General features: G+C 33.2%; 1 protein-coding gene across 7 annotated transcripts in view; it reads left to right on the forward strand.

The window, feature by feature from the left end:
• The window catches only part of Gphn (gephyrin), a 559,105-nt gene that overhangs the window by 295,998 nt on the left and 243,695 nt on the right, over positions 1-19,412 (forward strand). For 4 of the 7 annotated variants that reach the window (XM_033766935.1, XM_033766936.1, XM_033766937.1 and 1 more), the window contains exon 8: positions 34-141. The exons of the other annotated variants lie outside the window; for them this stretch is intronic. In XM_033766935.1, coding sequence (XP_033622826.1) covers positions 34-141 — 108 coding nt within the window. The remainder of the gene's footprint in view (positions 1-33; positions 142-19,412) is intronic. 7 annotated transcript variants of the gene reach the window in all.

Raw genomic sequence — 19,412 nt, forward strand, 5'->3', positions numbered from 1 at the left:
CTGTATTCATAATTGTTATGTGTTGTGCATTAGAAGCATCCATTCTACACAAGTACTGCTGTTATCATGGCACATGGTGAGCAGCCCATCCCTGGTCTCATCAGTTATTCCCATCATGCAACAGGCAGTGCAGATGAACGGGTAAGGCAAGAGGCTTTCTCATTAATGGTTTTGCAACTATACATCCTACTTCCTGTCTTTGGAGGCAGGTTAAAACATATGTGTCATAGAAGGTGTGTTATTTTATACTGATGGATCTTCAGTAGTACTTTCTTGTGAAAGTGCTCTTAAGTATATTGCTGCAAGGAATTTAAGAGTTTCTCTTATGCCTAAAGAACTCTGCTATCATCAAGAGTCTGTAGTTTGTGACAATAAGCTTTTGTCATAAGACTTTTAAGAAGTTTAATGTTCAAGAAAGTTTTTTTAGCAGTTTCATTGATTATTTTTAAATATACTTCCTGATTTTAAATAATCCCTTAAGAAGATCACTTTGAGTCCTAAAATCTAGACAGATTGGCCAAGCTAATATCTAATTTGTATTAACCTTGCTTTTTTTTTTTAATTCTCATGACTTTCATTTCATTTTACTTTCCTCTACTGTGTTCTCATTTCAAACATTTTCAGAATTAACTTGATGCAAATTCTGTGATTATTAATCTTTAGATATAAGCTTTTAAGGTTATATATTAGTTTTTTCAGTCAAATACTGAGTGATAGTTTGTAGAAAGTCAGATTAGAAAAGAATAAATTGATAAGTATAATTCATTTAAAAATGATAAGTAAGACCATGACTGCCAAAAAAGTCAACCTCAATCCATGCTATAGATGTAAAATGAAAAGGAATCAAAAAAAAAGAAAAACAAATATTATTTTGGGTTTAAACACTCAGGAAGAAAAAACACCCAAAATTTGGAAAGAAAAACCCAACAACTTTGCATGAGCAGTCTCTTAGGAGAATAATAGCAAATGAAGACTTCAAACCTTGTATTTCACTGGTTATACCTCATTAGAAATAAACGTGGTTTATGGGCCGGGGATTTAGCTCAGCGGTTCCGCCACCTGCCTTGCAAACACAAGGACCCAAGTTCAATCCCTGGTACCAAAAAAGACAAAAACAAAAACTATTATGTGAATGTTTCATATATAGTTTGGTTATAAATATTTCAAAATGTACCGATTAGAACATCTTTTTAAATTCTCATTTCACAAAGCAGCCATAGCTACTACATTAACTGTTCTGGATTTTTAATCTAAAGTAATTACAAATTTCTGTATTCATAACCAACATTTTAAGTTATATTGAGCTTCAGATTAGTGTACCAGATATTCTTTGAAGTACTTTTTTCTTCAATTCTCCCATTTTTATAACAGGTATTCCTGAAAATTCATGAGAGAAGGTAATTATTATATTTGATAGTCTCCTTAAATTATTAGGGCTTAATTCTCTGGAGGAACTAATGGAGAATGACTGTTAAACTGTTCTAACCATGTGCCCTCAAATGGCTTCACCCAGGAACTTCTCATTTATTCAGTGATGCTTAATCCTTTATAAGTAGCAATATAGGTCATCTTTAAGAGATGTTCAATTTCATAAGTAGTTTCACATTTCTGTACTTCCTCTGATAAATGAAATAGGAGCTGTATATCAGAGAATATAATGTGCTTATCCTTTTTACCTATATCCATTCAAAGAAATGAAAGAAATTTGCAGTACTGAATAAAGCTTTTCCTATTAGTGTTTTTTAAAAATATACAAATATGAATAGATTGTTCCAGCCCATAAAGAATTTGTAATCTTGCTACAGTTGCTTTTTATTACTTCTTTACTTTACTAGTTCAATTTTCTGCTTCTTATAATCAAGAAAGTTAAGTCTGATGAATGTACTAAGTCTTTAATAGTTACTTGTATTCTGATTATTTCTTATTGCAAAACTCATCAACTTCCTATTTCAAGAGATTAACAAGACATGGGAAATGCCTCTTGTAATACTCATTTGTTAGCTGCCCCTCCAGCAGCAATTCCCATTTCTTCTTCTAATACTATACTTCATTTCCCAGTTATGTAGTTAGGGTACACTGGCTTAATTTAATCAGCATATTCATTTCCTCTAGCCACTGTTACCAGTTCAAAGACCACAAAATTCAAACCACTCAGAGGTAGCATGTATCATCTCTTAGATTTTTTAAGTACTACAGATTCTTTCTTGCTAAATATGAATGAATAAAGTTTACAACCCCAAGAATTGCCATCTTAGGACCATTGAAAAGAAGTTCTGCCATAATAGAACCAACAGTAGAGAAGCAATCCTGAGAAATGGAAAGGAGATGTAATGGGTCCTGATCATGTTGTTTCAACCATTTACTAGAACCTGTGTTGAACTATATCTGGCCCTTAACTCAGTTATATGAGCTAATACATTACTTTGGAAGAAACCTAACTAGTGATCAAGTTAGTATATAGTGTTGTTTATACCAAGAAAGCATTTTCTCTAGTGTATACTATCTCATCAAAGAGCTGAAAACTATTCTTAACCACTTACCAGTCCAGTTATTTAAATACAGAATGACCAAGATAAAAATGACAATTTTATCAAATTTGTTCAATAAAAGAATTGACTGGTTGAAATGACATCTGTCTGAGCAATTCTCAGGATAGTACCTAAACATACATGCTGCCCAACTGACACTGGGGATGTACTGTTAAGTGATTAGTAATGACTAAATAGTATCAACTAGGATTCCCTGAAGTTTCATATTTGATGAGAAAGCTGATTTAGGAATATAGGTAGGGAAAGGTGACATAAAGGAGGAAGAAAAGGGGAAGAAAATCTTTGTCTCTCTCTATTTGGTAAATAAGCCTAAAGGTCTTTTCAAGGAGACTGGATGGAAACCTGAAGATAACATTTGGGGCTTTACAGCCTGAAACAAATTGATAGGTTCAAAAATCTAAGCCATAATGATGACCAAAGGATGAATTTAAGGAAAAAGAGGGAAAATACCCTTGGAGGTATATAATAGAAAGTCTGTCTCACCAACAGAAATTAAGTCTTCTAGATAAAATAGATAAAACTCTTGAAGACGTAGGTGTAGGCAGAGACTTAAGGAGCAAAACACAAATCACACAGGAAATATTACAGAGAATCAATAATTAAGATCTCATCATATTAAAAAGCTCTTGCACAAAAAAATAAATAAATAAATAAAAGGCTGTTCTTGCACAGCAAAAGATACCACTAAGAGTGGTAGAGTGAAGAGGCAACCCACAAAATGGGAAATAATTTTTATCAACTATTCTTCCAACAAAGGACTAATATTTAGAATATATAAAGAACTCAAAAAATCAGACCCCTTCAAAAATTTAAAGATCCAATCCAAAAATGGTCATCTGTAATGAATAAACACTTTTCAGATGGAGAAATACAAACAGCAAATAAATATATGAAAAATGTTCAACATCTCTGGTCATTCAACAAATGCAAATTAAAACAGCATTGAGATTCCATCTCAATCCAAAATGGCTATCATCAAGAAATCAACCTATAAGCCGGGTCTGGTGGTGCACACTTGTAATCCCAGCACTCAGGAGGCTGAGGCAGGAGGACTGCTGTGAGTTCAAGACCAGCCTGGGCTACATAGTGAGTTCCAGGTCAGTCTCAACTACATAGTGAGACCCTGTCTCAAAAAACCAAAAAAAGAAAAAGGAAGACATCAACCAATAAATAAGAACCAAAATGAGTTATGTAAAGGTACAAGACCCCAGTGATGAATGAAACTATTATATACCTAAAGTGTACCAATAAAGACAAAAAAGAAATCAATCAATAAAAAAATGCTGGCAAGGCTGTGGGAGTAAAGGAACCCTTCTCCACTGTTGGTGGGAATGAAACTGTATTATATACCTTAAGTGTACCAATAAAGACAAAAAAGAAATCAATCAATAAAAAAATGCTGGCAAGGCTGTGGGAGTAAAGGAACCCTTCTCCACTGTTGGTGGGAATGTAAATTGGTGCAACCAATATGGAAGTCAATATGGAGATTCCTCAAAAAAAAAAGACCAAACAAAAAAAAAAAACCTGAAACTAGAGATTCCGTTTGACCCAGCTATTCCCCTTCTCAATATTTTCCCCAAAAGAGTTAAAAGCATCATACCATAATGATATGTGCACATCCACATTTAGACCAGCACAGTTTGTAAGAGCTAAATCTTGGCCACAGCCCAAATGCCCATCATCGGATGGATGGATATAGAAAATGTAGTTTTTATATACAGTAGAATACTACTCTTCCATAAAGAAGGACAAATTTGAGACATATTTAGGTAAATGGATGCACCCTGAAACCATACCTTCAAGGAAAATAAATCAGACACACGTGTTTAAGTACCACATGGTTTCTCTTGTATGAGAAACTGAAAACACAAATAAAGACCAAAGTGGACTACAGATATTGGGAAGTAGGAAAAAAATGTTCAAATGTAATGGAACATAAGGGAAAGGGGAGTGGAGGTGGAAGGAAAGGAAAGGAAAAACAGAGAGTAGAGGAAAAAATGGACACAAATATAAAGAAGGAGGGGAAGAGGGGTTAAAGGGAGGGGAGAGAAATGTGACTAATTGTGAATAATGAATGTGATCATTATGTATATTAAAAGTGTATCAATAAAGTTAATTTTTTTTAAAAAAGATATTAAATTTTCTAGAGAAATCCAGAACAAAAAGGGTGCTCTCCAATCTGCATAGTATGAGAGAAACTTTTGCTTGCCTCAGGGAAAGTTAATGATTTTCTTTTGGTAAAAGATATGGAAGGGCAGGGGATATAGGTCAGCAGCTCCATGCCTGCCTGGCAAGTACCAAGTCCTGAGTTCAATTCCTGGTACCAGGAGAAAAAAAATTTTAAAAGCCAGGATATGGAGAAAACTGTATGTCAAATCCACATAGTCAGTTGGGAATAATCTGTCCCCCTAGACCATTTATTTGGATCTTGAAAGAAAACCTGCCTGGAAATAAATGACATTATTACAGTTGACCCGCAACACACCACAAAGTTGTGGTCAGAAAATTAAGGAATATACAAGCATGTGTGTGTGTGTGTGTGTGTGTCCATGAAGATTTTGGTATATTAAAATAATACTAAAAGTCACTCTTCTAAACGTTTTGTATATATCAGCTCTTAAATACATTCTTATTTTGCTTGTGAGAAAATTGAAACTCAAAATGGTTGAGATCATAGAATACCTTGTGGCTGAATTGGTGTTCAGGTATAAGCAGTCTGGTTCAAAGATGAACAGTTTTGACTACTGTAGCACCTCTCAGTATAATAGAAAAACAAAAAGGCAAAAATTCTGAGAGATCACTAGATAATTACAAATGAGAACTGGGAGATGACTAGATAATAACAAGTGAGAATTGGGAATTTTAAACCTTGGTTTGAAATACATGAGATAAGATGAACTATACATCATAAGAATTGCAAACAACAGAATGTGATTACCATTCAAGCTTAGTGATATAGCCAAAAGAGCTTTGAGGTGTAAGCAGGAGTGAAAGAGAAAAGTACTTAGATAAAAATATAAAACTAATACTTTAGAGAATACAGTATGATACATGTTAAGGATGATTTCTAAGTTGAGTCATAACTCATACAAATATAGAATAGTTCTTTGTAAAATATTTTGTTTCACATATGAGTTAGAGAACTAGAAAGCTGTTAGCAGTTCAAAGAATTCAGAGGACATTGACATATGAATAGTCATGAGGGAATACAAAATAAATACAAATCTTTGTAAATAGCCATAAAACAGTGATTATTTGCTCCTAAGGACAAAATTTATTGTCATTGATATGGACGGGAACCATGACTTGCATTATTAACAGTGTTCTATAGCTTATTGAGTTATAAACTAATAAAAGACAGTGAAAAGAACAGATGATGCTGAGTGTACATATCAAGGTATTCCAGTACTCTTTATGAGCTCAAGATGTTTTTTATCACTCAAAAATATAGCTGACCTAACTCATTCCTTAGAATGTAGCCATTACCATGATTCCTAAAAGAGACAAAAACCCAACTAAAAGAGAAAACAACAGAAAAAGTTCTTTCATGAGCATAGATGCAGGAATTCTCAACAAGATACTGGCAAACAGAATGCAGCTAATCATTAAAAAGATCATACATCATGAGCAAATAGACTTTGTGCCAGGAATGCAGTGACCTTTCAACATGTGCAAATCCGTAAACATAATACACCACATAAACAGAAGTAAGGAGACAAGTCATATGATCATTTCAATAGACACAGAATAAGCCTTTAACCAAATCCAAGATCTTTTCATGATTAAAAAAAAAAAAACTGAAGAAAGATGGTGAAAGACCTCTTTCGATCTTATAAAAGCCATTTATGACAAAGCCATCACCAAATGAAATTAAATGGAGAAAAACTGATAGCTTTCCCTCTAAAACTTGGAATAGGACTAAGATATCCACTGTCATCACTCCTTTGCAATATAGTATTCAAAGCATTGCTAGAGTAATCAGACAAGAGAAAGAAATAAAAGGGATTTGTATAGGAAAGGAAATAGTCACTTTTTGCAGATTACGTGATCCTTTACATAGAAGACCCAAAAAATTCTACTAAAAGATTCCTGGTACTAATAAGCAAATTCATCAATGTAGCAGGATACAAAATCAACACAAAAATTAATTGTGGTCTTGTATATCAATAATGAAGTCATCAAAAAGGATGTTAGAAAAAATACCGTTTATAATATCCTCAAGAAAAAATTAAATATTAAGGAATTAGCCTAATCAAGGAAGTGAAAAAACCTTACTAAATGCTAGCATACACTGAAAAAGGAGACCAAGAAAGCCATCAGAAAAATGTAAAGATACCTCCTGTTCCTTGATAAGGCAGGACCAATGTTAAAATAGACATATTAACAAAACTGACATATAGATTTAATGCAATTTCAATCAAAATACATCATTCCTTAAAGAACTAGAAAAAACAATCCTAAAATTCATATGCAACCAGGAGAGATGCAGAATACCAAAAGCCGTTCTGGTCAACAAAACAAAGCAGGAGGCATCACAGTCCCAGATCGCAAATGACATTACAAGGCTACAGTGATTAAAAACAAAAACAGCATGACACTGGCTCAAAAACAGTACAGAATCAGATCAATGAAACAGAAGAAATAGAAACAAAGAAATGAAACAAGACATAGAAACAATCACGGGCACATTAAGTCATCTGATCTTTGACAAAAGGGCCAAAAACATACGTTGAAGAAAAGATAGTCTCTTTAACAAGTGGTACTTGAAAAAATGGTTACATGAAGAATCTGGACCCAAATCTATCACTGTGCACCAAAATAAAATCAAAACTGACAAAAGGCCTAGATTTTACAAGAGAAACGCTTAGTCTGCTGGACGATAGCATAGGCAAAAGCCTCAAAGCAGAGACTAGGTAAGAAGTTTCTCAACAGAGCTCTAGTTTTTCAACAACAACAACAAAAATAAATAAATAAACAGCAAATAGGATTATATCAAATTAAAAAACTGCACAGCAAAGGAAATAACCAAGAGTAAAGAGACAACCTAAAGAATGATTAAAAATTTTGCCAAGCATTGCCTTAGACAGAAGACCAATATCCAAAATACAGTATACAAAGACCTCAAAAACAGACCCCAAAAATAAAAGAAACAGTCAGGAGAAAAATTAGGACTGGCAAATACATAGACAAAAAAAGAACACTGGGATTCATTCCATTATACTCCAGAATAACTGGCTACCATCAAAACATCAAACCATAACAAATGCTGGTGAGACTGCAGGGCAGGGTGGAGAGTACACTTCTATATTGTTGGTGGGAATATAGTATAACCACTTTAGAAATCAGTATGGTGATTCTTTAAAAAACTTAAAACTAAGCCGGACATGGTGGCACATGCCTGTAATCCTAGCACTCGGGAGGCTGAGGCACGAGGATCGCTGTGAGTTCGAGACCAGCCTGGGCTACATAGTGAGTTCCGTGTCAGTCTCAACTACATAGTGAGACCCTGTCTCAAAAAAAACAAAAAACAAACAAACAAAACAAGAAAACCAAAACAACTTAAAACTAGAAATTTCAACCTAGCTACTCCCATACTCCCATTCTAGGTATCTTCCTGAAAAAGTTAAAGACATCATATTATAGTGAAATCCACATACTCATGTTTATAATAGCACCCCTGCTAATAGCTAAATCTTGGAAGTGATTGATGAATGGATAAGGAACGTGTGATACTGCCAGGCATGGTGTTGCACATCTGTAATCCCAGCACTTGGGAAGCTGAGGCAGAAGGATCACTGTGAGTTCAAGGCCAGTCTGAGTTGCATAGTGAGTTCAAGGCCAGGCTGAACTACACAGTGATACCCTGTCTCCCAAATAAAAATTTTAAAGAGAACATGTGGTGTATGTATGTGTGTGTGTATATATATATATATACATATATATATAATAGAGTACTACTTATATATATATATATATAATAGAGTAGTACTCTGCCCTGGAGAAGGGTAAATTTTCATCATTTGTAGAAAAATGGATGCACCTTGAGACCATAATATTAAGTGAAGTAAATCAGACACACAGCCTTAAATATTGCTTAACTTCTCTTATGTGAGAAACCCAAAGTATAAATAATTTAAAGAGCAAGTGAAAAGACAGACAGTAGGAAATAGGGAGACATATCTTCAGTAAATGGAAAAGGGTCTAGAGATGGAGGAGTGCAGAAGGGGAATAAAAGAATTAAGGTACATTATATGCAGTACCTGCTACTCACAATTAATATAATGTTCTACAAATTCATACTAATAAATTTTAATATATAGATAGCCTGAGGCTGAGGAAGTAGCTCTGTGTTAGAATATTTACCTACAGTGTGAAGCCCTGAATTCAATCCCAACACACACACACACACGTGCACACATACACACAAACTGGTCTTACTGTTTCTGGCGTATTCACACAGATGTAACAAGAGTAGTAATTAGCCATACACCTTCCTTGAGTTGGTTTTGCAAATACTGTATTGAGGCTACAAAATGAGCTTCTATCTAGAAGTTTTGTAGGGAATATCAGATCTACTTGTATCTCTATTTTTGATATCCATATTAAGAAAATAAGGTATCCTTTAAAATCTTTATCATATTTAACCTGCAGTACCTGTCATTTGGATGAGTGCCTTTTTTGTCCAGGTTACCAGCGTTTAATTTTTATGTGTATGTAACTTTCCTTACCACATACATGACTGAGCACTTCTCTTCTATGTTCCAGTTTTCCTCAGAGGTCTTTATAGACGTTGGCTTAGGAATATAGCCAGTCTTTTGACTCCAAAGAGAGGTAAAATCTAATTAGGTGAATACCCTTCCCAGATACACACTCTTTATAAGCCTTTAGTTGTATGATTTTTCTAATTATATTGTTTAAAAGAACATTTTCATTAAATCTGTGTAAATAGAAATAAAAATTTCTGAATTCTAATGGCATCAGAATCATATATTTTAAATGTTTCATTTTAATAGACTCATTATTTTTAAATGTTTCATTTTAGATTTAACATTAGAATTACTAAATTGTATAGGTTACAAAAATCTTAAAAAAAATTTTCCTAATATATCCAAGAAATAGAACATTTAAAAAAACCAACTTCATTAATATTCTAAACAAATTACCAGAAGGAATTTCTGTTTTTATTTTTCAGCCATACATACCTTCAATCCTGTATAATTAATTCTCATTCATCTGGTCATTGGCCTAGCAGTGTTCTTTCGTGACACTGTGCTCCTGAACTAAAAATAGTTTTGGAAATCCAGACTTAGTCTGGTTTAAAATTGTAGAAACAGTCATTTCAGAAGTCTGTACCTATGCATCTATACTGTTAAAGAACAGTAGCTTGAACTGATGCAATTCTTTCCATAAATCTTTTGAACAATCTTCATTGAATATAAAAACTCTGGCCTGTAGCTTATAGCATAATTCTCAGGCAAGCACCAAAATCTAGTAGGTGACAGACTTAATAGCCATGGTTATTACTATAACCAGCAATATCAAAGTGGACAGGAGTAAAATTTCCTGATAAGGAATGGGGCAAATGTTTCAAAAGAATTTTGATCAGTATCTTCCTTTAGAGTAAAAACCTTATGAACAAAATACTTGCATATATGGTTCAGTGATTTTTAACAAGTGTGCTAAGACCATTCAGTGGGGTAAAACAGTTTTTTCAACAGATTGTGCTGAGAAAATTGCATATTCACATACAAGAGGTTGAAGTTGAACCCTTATCTCATATACAGAAATTACCTTCAAAAACCTAATGTAAAAACTAAAGCAATAAAACTCTTAGAAGAAAATACAGGATAAAAGCCTCCTGGTAGACCTGGCAGTGGTTTGTTAGATCTTTGTTTCCTAATGCATAGGAAACATTATATAGACAACTTAAAATTCTTAAAAGTGTAAAAACTTTGTGCATCAAAAGATGCTATCAACAGAGTAAAAAAAAGTAGCCCACAGAATGAGAGAAAACATTCATAAATTCTGTTTCTGGTAAGGTATTAATATCCAGAGAGTCTGTGAAACACATCAGCAACAACAAAACTCAATTCAAAAATGTGTAAAAAATTTACATAAACATGTCTCCAAATCAGATATAAACAGTGCCAAAAAGGAAATAAAAACATGGTCAACAACATTACTAATCATTAGAAAAATGCAAATCAGAAGCCACAAGATACCACTTCATACTCATTAGTCGGACTACAATCAGTCAATAACAAGCATTGTCAAAGTTGTGGGAAAAGTTTAACCTTTGTACACTGTTGATGGGAATGTACAGTGTGGTACAGCTGCTTTGGAAGACAACATCGGGATTCCTTACAAAATTAAAAATAGAATTACCATGTTATCCAACAATTTCACCTCTGCGTATTGACCCAAAATAATTGAAAGCAAGGTCTTCAGGAAATTTTGTTACTTCTATCTTAATATCAATATTATTCACAGCAGTTAAAATCAGTAAGCAAACCAAATATACAACAACAGATGAATGAATAAGAAAAATGTGGTATAGCCATACAGTAGACTGTTATTCAACCATAAAATGGATAGAAATTTGCAGTATTTTACAATGTGGATGAACATTGAAGACTATACTAAGAGTAATAAGCCAGTCACAGAAAGATAAATACTGTATCATTCCACTTATTTCAGGTACTTAGTAGTCAAAATCTTATAGAAAATAAAATGTGAATTAATATACTAGTTTGATTTAGTCAGACTATATATCAAAATATGTTCTATATGATATGTACGTTTTGTCAATTTAAATTAGTTAATTTTTTAAAAGTAGAATGGTGGTTGCCAGGGCCTAGAAGGAGGGGAAACTATTAAGGTATTGTCTAAAATTTCAGTTTGTCAGGATAAAAAGTTATAGAAATGAATGTACAATATTATGAATTAATTAAACTATTTAACTGTGTGGTTTAAATGGTAAAGTTGGCAAATTTTATATTATGTGTATTTTATCACAATAAAAAATTTTAATTTAAGAGTGACTGATGCTCTCAAAATTGAATTAGAAATGCCAACAAATGTTGATATCACTGTTGTAGTTGTTAACAAACAGACATGTTAGAATGCGTTTTTTCCTGCTGCTGACTTTTGAGATAGTATTGTATCGAATTAAACATCCCTAGCCTGAAAATTTGTATGATTATAAAATCCAAAACTTTTTACCTATCATGTTAGTGCTCACATAGTTTTAGTTTTTGGAGCATTTTGGATTAGAGATGCTCAGCCAGTAAAGTCTGTGCAAATATTCCAACATCCAAATAACTTCAAAATCTACAGTATCTGTGTTCCCACACACATTTCAGATAAGTGAAACTCAACTTGTGCTCATTATGTAGGTATGTATGTTGAATCTATAGTATTTATTACTTGCGCTAATACATTTTCATATATTGTTTACAGAGCTTACTATCAATAAATTCATTTAATAAACACAGTACTTTTTCAAATTTATAAGGGCGTAAGCATTGTGTTTAACATAAACTTGGAGTCAGTTTCAGTGGTCAGTTATTAACTGTATTATATTGGATGAATTGCTCTTCCTTTCTAAGCTCCAGTCTTTTCCAAAGTAGGAAAAATAACATTATTATTATTTCATAAGTGTTTGAATATCAAATTTTAAAATGGATTGTGATAAATGATAAAATAAATGATAAAATAAAAAAACTTTTATTTTAGTACCTATATCAAAGTAAATATTCACTGCTACTAAGTTATTATCTTCACTGATCCTGACTCAACCTTCAAGGATTAATTTAAACAGTATTCCCTTCACAGTTCTTCTCTCCTTTCCTCAACTGAAGAATTCTTTCTTCCCACTAAACTTTTATCATCTTTTAAGCCAAAATGCATGGCTCTTAATTTTACTCCCTCCCCCGCCCCCCAGTATTGGGCACCAAACATAAGGCCTTATCCATGCTAGGCAAGCATTCTACAACTGAGCTATACCACTACCACCTAGTCTGATTCTTAATTTTTTACAGGTGGTGAGCTCTTCTGGGAAGATGATTAATGTTATTAAACCATTCAAGGCTCATACATACATACATAAGTTAAAATTGCAAGAAAGATCCTTTGTATTAAGAACTGTGTCAACAAAAGTTTACCTCCTCTGTCAAAGACTTTCAACCTCCTCCATTAATCATTGCATGAATTCAGTCAATACTTGTCTTCCCTTTTTTTCTCTCTCTCTCATTGAGTTTATAGGTATATTTTAGGTACACAGTACAGTTACAGTCATCATTGGGATCTTGTACCTTTACATGACAGGTCTTGGTTCTCATTTTTTCCCCTTGTCCCTGCCCTCCCTTCACCCCTTCCTTCCCTCCCCATTTACAAACACTTTATTTCCATTTTCTCTTATTTTTTTCTTTTCCCTTATTGCCTTTCCCCTACCCTTCCCACTTTCCCTACACCTTTAGCCCTTTTCTTCCTATTTCACATTGTCAATTATATCATTAGGATCTTATGTACTATTATAATTTTTCACACCAGAGAAACTATTTGGTATTTACAAATGTGTGACTTATTTATTTTACTCAGGAGTATGTCCTCCTTTTCTTTTATTTTATTTTATATTTATTCACTCATTCACCAAATATTTATTCTGACACTAGTGTAGATATATTTTTCTGCTAGATGCTGTGAGTTTTTAAGTTAACCTGGACCCTGCCTTTGAGGAACTCACAATGGATAGGGGAAAATGTATTCATAAATGAACTATTTTTAGAGTGTATTATATAACTATTAGTATTCTCATAAGATGAAAATTAGTCTGCTATTCTAAATCCTGTTTTAAATCCTTTGAATGTTATTGATAACTTTTTACTTCACTTGATAAATTTCCAGGGAACAACCTAGTCTAATCCACCATCATCTTTCACCTTTGCTATTTAAAGAGGTTGGTCTCATCACTCCTACTCTTGCCTCCATTCAGTTTACTCCTCACCTCACAATCACTGTGAATTTTTAAAACATAAAGTCACATCACTTCTCTACTTGAACTTTAATGGATTTTTCAATATATGTACAATAATACCAAAACTCCTTGAGATGATCTGTTAGATTCTACGATATCTGGCTTCTCCCTGTGCTTCTAGGCTTTCGCACTTCATATGTTCGCTATCTGGATGAAATCATAAAGCATGGCTTAGTTTATAAATATTAGTCATAAATTCATGTGGATTATTTTGTATCATTAATTTTAACAAATTCAGGTCTTCACAAGTGTTGATATATTTCATCTTGTTGGATTTAGCCAGTCTAGTAAGGAAATATTTTTAAAATCTATACTAGTCATCCAGTATATTACCCCTTTTTTAACTTCTGTCACCTGTAGTCACATTAAACACACTTTCATTCAAGTTACTGATAAAACTTCTTTCTAGGATAGGCCATTCCATGCACTAGCTAAAATCCTGTTGGTTCTAATTGCTCAACTAACTATACATTTCTATTCCAGCCTATTAAAACTCACTGTATTTTGTCCACAAGAATTGTATGCATGGTGTGACAAATACCTTATGAATTTAAGATATATATGTTTGAAAATTTTGTTTTTTTAATGTAATTTTTATTACATCTAATAATAGCCTCTAAAGGATCAGTATCAAAAGATCTGGGAATATAATATTTTCTGAAAGAACCCATGTTAGGAAGAACCATTGTTAGGAAAAAGAAGGATAAAAAAGATATAAGCTCAACAGGACAGGGTTATTTCAAAACAAATCTGAGAGGGACCACACTGGCACCAAAACCAGACTGGAGTCTCTCCTACGGGCTATGGGGTCTTTTATAGCATCATGGGGACAGAGGAAACTAATGAAATGGGGTTGTATCCTCCTGCCAAGAATAAGGTTTAAAAAAACACAAGTAATGGTTGTCCATGGATGAGGCTTCGGAAAACACAGGGAGTAACGGTTGATATCCATGGCAGGGCTGATAATAATATGAATCACTAAGTGCGGCTGTGTCAAGGGGTAGATTTAGAGTGATCTCTGTCAGGATGGCTTCATCTTGTTCAGATTCCTTCAGACATTCCTATGTAATCACCCTGTATTATTAATTCAGATCCTATATTGAATATTTGAATGTCTATTAGGATTTTTAGAAAATGTAACTTATCTTAAAAGTCTCTAAACAGAGAAACTGCTAGGAAAGTATATAAATGGCAGACCTGGTACCAATCTGGGCAAGGATTCCAAAAACCTCTGCCATGAATACTCACCAATTATAACTGTTGAAGCTGTACTCCTGTGTTCTTGGTTGCTTTGAAAGACTCACTCCAATTGTATGTTTACTCACCAGCTACCTAAAATCAAATCCAGATAACTAGACTTGCAACTTTAGTGTGAATTTAAACATTTTTAAAATAAAAATTATAAATAATAAAATGATGATTAGATGGGAAAATATATACTCATTTATGAATTTCATTGTCATCAAATACAGAATTGTAGTATTAGTATTGATAACAAGCATTTAAAAATAATACTGTATTCAAAAGGGGAAATAATACTTTGGCTGTGTTTTCTGATTTTGATAATATGTTCTCTATTTTTTTAAAAAAGTACCTGCCCAGCTATTCAACTTAGATTTAGGTCAGAAAAGCAATGTAGGTACTCAACACAGTTCCTAGGAAAGTACAGTATATATTCTCATTACAATTTCCCGTAATGAAGAAAATTTTGTTTAATAATTCACAATTGAAATTACATTGTGTATCTCAGAGTTTGAGATCATCTGGGACAGATTGTTTTCTCTGTGCTAGATGTTGCATAAGATAATGAGGAATACAGATTAGTTCTTTAAAAGTAGAAATATTGCTTTTGGAAGGGATTTGGCATTTCTCCTCCTCATTGTGCTGACTTAACCCACTACAAATTTTGCTAACTCTAGATAGATCCTCACTGTGGATTTCTTGGTAAACATATGGTTCATCTCTTGAGTCCCTTATGTACACTGCCAAACTGCAGTTCTCAGACTTTGCTCCTAACTCCTATTCCCCTATTCTCTTCTCTTGTTTCTCATAATATGAAAGATCATCAAGGCTAATCGAACGTCATTTCTATTTAAAACTTTCTCTTAATTAACACTTTGTTCCATTGTATTTTCTGTCTCAAAACAGCTAATAATACTAAAAGTCAGTCGCTACTTTTACTTTCTCATTATTAAGGAAACAATTACCTGTGTGCAAAACATACTCTTTTTTTTTTGTTTTTCCATGCCTGTCCTTTTACTTCTCTCAGGTTGTTGAATGTATTAACATTTCCTATTTTTTAAAGTAGTTTATCGTATGGATTTCATTACTGAATTTTTTAAATTGTACAAGTAATACACAAGCACATTTTCCTTGTTGAAAAATAGAATGAAACATATGTAAGATTAACATCCGTGTGGAACCACCCTCTCATACTATTCTTATTTATTTCTACACTTCCCCAGAGGAACACTTTCATCGTTTTGAAAGACGTCCTTCAAAACTTTTTCATACTTTTTCTACAAACATAGGAAATAAACCCCCAGAAATTTGAGTTAGGGATGTAGCTAATTAGTAGTAGAGCGCTTCCCTAGCATACATGAGGCCCTGGGGTGTGGGTATGTGTGTAATTAAAAGAGGGATGAACCTTTCAAGCTGTTTCTAAAATTCATGTAGAATAGAAATGCAAAGGGCCAAAAATCCAATATCCTCTTGAATCAAAAGAGAAATATGTAATCCCGGGTACTACCCCCCCCAAAAAAAGAAAGAAATATGGAAAAATTGCTTTAACTAATATCAGGACTTAATATGTTATTAAATTCATTATTGAGATATGAGTATTTAGACAAATGGAACATAATGTAAGTCCAAAGCACATATGTATATGGATACTTGGTATATTGCAGTTTATACTGTAGATTAGGTGCTTTTTAATAAAGGATTCTGGAACCATAAGCTGTCCACATTTTTTAAATTAAAATTGACCTTTCTACTTTGTACAGTACACCCCAAATCAATTTCAGATATTTAAAAGACCCAAATAAGGAAAGAAAAACTTGGCACATTTTTATGGATTATTTAGGACTATACATTATCCTGGGTTAAAAAGGATTCCTTTGAATTGCATTGAACTAAAATTCATATAAGGTAAAATTTTCTAGTTTTAAAATAATAAAACTCAGTGGCTTATAGAACATTTTTACAATATTATGCAACCATTTCTTTCATCTAATTCCAAATACTCTATCACACCAGCGGGGGGTAAAACAACTTGGGCCAGTAAGCAATCATGCTCTGTCTTCCCTCCACCCCCAGCACCTGACAACTACTAATTGCCTTTCTGTCTCCATTGATTTGCCTCCTCTGGACATTTCATATAAATTAATGTATAAGTTTTTATGTCTAGCTTCTTTGATTTAATAAGTTTTCAAGGTTCACCTGTGCTTTAGTTAGCATATAGGAGCATTTCTTTTTATGTCTATATAGTATTCCGTTGTATAGACATACCATATTTTGTTTATCCATTGGTGGACATTTGGGTTGTTTCCACTTTTGGATTATTAAAATAATGTTGCTAAGCTCATTCATGTAACAGCTTTTTTTTAATGTATGTTTTTTATTCTCTTGTACACATACCTAAGGTGTGTAACTATTGGTCAGTTGACAATTCTATGTATTGCTTTTTAAGGATGCACTAAACTATTTTCCACTATTTTCTGTAGGCTACAGCAATGTATGAAGGTTAGTTTCTGTACTTTGATCATTTGTTTTTTGTTTTGTTTTGTTGTTTGGTTTTTCGTTGTTGTTTGTTTGTTTGTTTGTTTTTTGAGATAGGGTCTCACTATGTAGTTGAGACTGCCCTGGAACTCACTGTGTAGCCCAGGCTGGTCTCAAACTCACAGCGATCCTCCTGCCTCAGCCTCCCAAGTGCTGGGATTACAGACGTGCGCCACCACGCCCAGCCTCATTTGTTATTTTTTAAAATGATTTTTATCAGAATGTGAAATAGGATCATTGTAATGATTTGCATTTTCCTAATGACTAAGGATATTGAACATATTTTATGTGTTTGTTACCATATGTACATCTTCTGTGGAGAAAGTCTATCAGATCTTTTGCCCATTTTTCAGTGAGTTGTAAAATTTCTTTAGATGTTCTAGATAATACACCTTTATTAAAGATAGATTTGAAATAGTCCTTCCATTCTATAGTTTGTCTTCATTATCCTGAGGATGTCTTTTGATGTACAAAAGTTTTTTAATTTTGATGAAATCTAATTTATCTAATTTTCTGCTGCTGTTTGTGTTTTTGATGTCCTATTTCTAATTCCATTACCAAATCCAAGGTATGAAGATGTCTCTGTTTTCTTCTTAGAATTCTATTGTTTTAGCTCTTACATTTAAATCTTTAATTGTTAAATTAATTTTTGTATGTGATATGAATTAAGGTTTAAACTTCATTCTGTTTGGTTTTTTTAAGATATATCTGATTTTGTGCTGGGGATTTAGCTTAGTGTTTCTGCCACCTGCCTCGCAAGTGCAAAGACCCAAGTTTGATCCCTGGTACCAAAAAAAAAAAAAAAAAAAAAAAAAAAGATATATCTGATTTGATTAGCAGAGTCACTGTAACTTCTTATTGAACAGATTTTCATGATTTATGTATACATTTACATTATTTAATAATCATGAGTTCTGAAAGATCTTCAGAACTGACTTCTAGTAATACCCTGCTGATCTCAAGTATTATTGTGTGCATGAAAATTCTACACTTGATCTTAGTCAAAACTCTGGAAAAAAAAAAATTCTGAAAAGCTAGAGCATGAAAATTCTATAAACTTGAAGAATTTCCTATTTATTGTTTTTTTTTTTTTTTCTTGGTACCAGGGATTGAACTTGGGTCCTTGTGTTTGCAAGGCAGGTGGTGGAACCACTTAGCTAAATCCCCAGCCCTATATTCATATTTTTGATAAATGGTTTTCAGATTAAAGTCTAGGTATGAATTCATAAGTTTGTGTTTTCTTAGAAGCATATACTTCATTCTTTTGAATTTGAATATCCAATTGTTTTACACAATTTTTTTGAGAAGATTTTTTTTCTGGATTTTTTGTTTTGGTTTGTTTTTTGGGGGTTTTTTTTGTTGTTGTTGTTGTTTTTTGTTGTTTTTCAGCTTTAATTGAGTTTATTGGTACATTTTAGGGATACAGTACAGTTACATTCATTGTTGGGATCTTGTACCTCTACATGACAAGTCTTGATTCTCATTTTTTCCCCTTACCTCTGCCCTCCCTTCACCCCCTCCTCCCCTCCCCATCTACAAACACTTTATTTTCATCTTTTCATTCTCTCACATTTTTTTTCTTTTCCCTTTTTACTCTTCCCCTACCCATCCCACCTTCCCTACACCTTTAGCTCCTTTCTTCCCATTTCTAAATATCAGTAGTCTTATTAGAATCTTATGCATTGTTGCAGATTATTCACACCAGGGAAACTATTCGGTATTTACACATGTGTGACTTACTTATTTCACTTAGGAGTATATCTTCAATATGTATCCATTTTCCTATGAATGAATCTATTTTCTCATTCTTTATGGCTAATATTCCATTTTATAAAAAAAAAACACAACTTCTTTATCCACTTTCCAACGGATGGGCAAATAGGCTGTTTCCAAGATTTAGCAATTACAAACTGTGCCGCTATAAACATGGGTGCACATACTTCTCTGTGATAGGATTCTTTTAGTTCTCTTGGAAAGATACCCAGCAGAGGGATGGCTGGGTCAAATGGAACCTCCAGTCCAAGCTCTTTGAAGTATCTCCATATTGATTT

The sequence above is a fragment of the Fukomys damarensis genome, unplaced genomic scaffold (genome assembly GCF_012274545.1).
Source record: "Fukomys damarensis isolate Sample0158 unplaced genomic scaffold, DMR_v1.0_HiC HiC_scaffold_21, whole genome shotgun sequence".
In the NCBI taxonomy this organism is placed as follows: domain Eukaryota; kingdom Metazoa; phylum Chordata; class Mammalia; order Rodentia; family Bathyergidae; genus Fukomys; species Fukomys damarensis.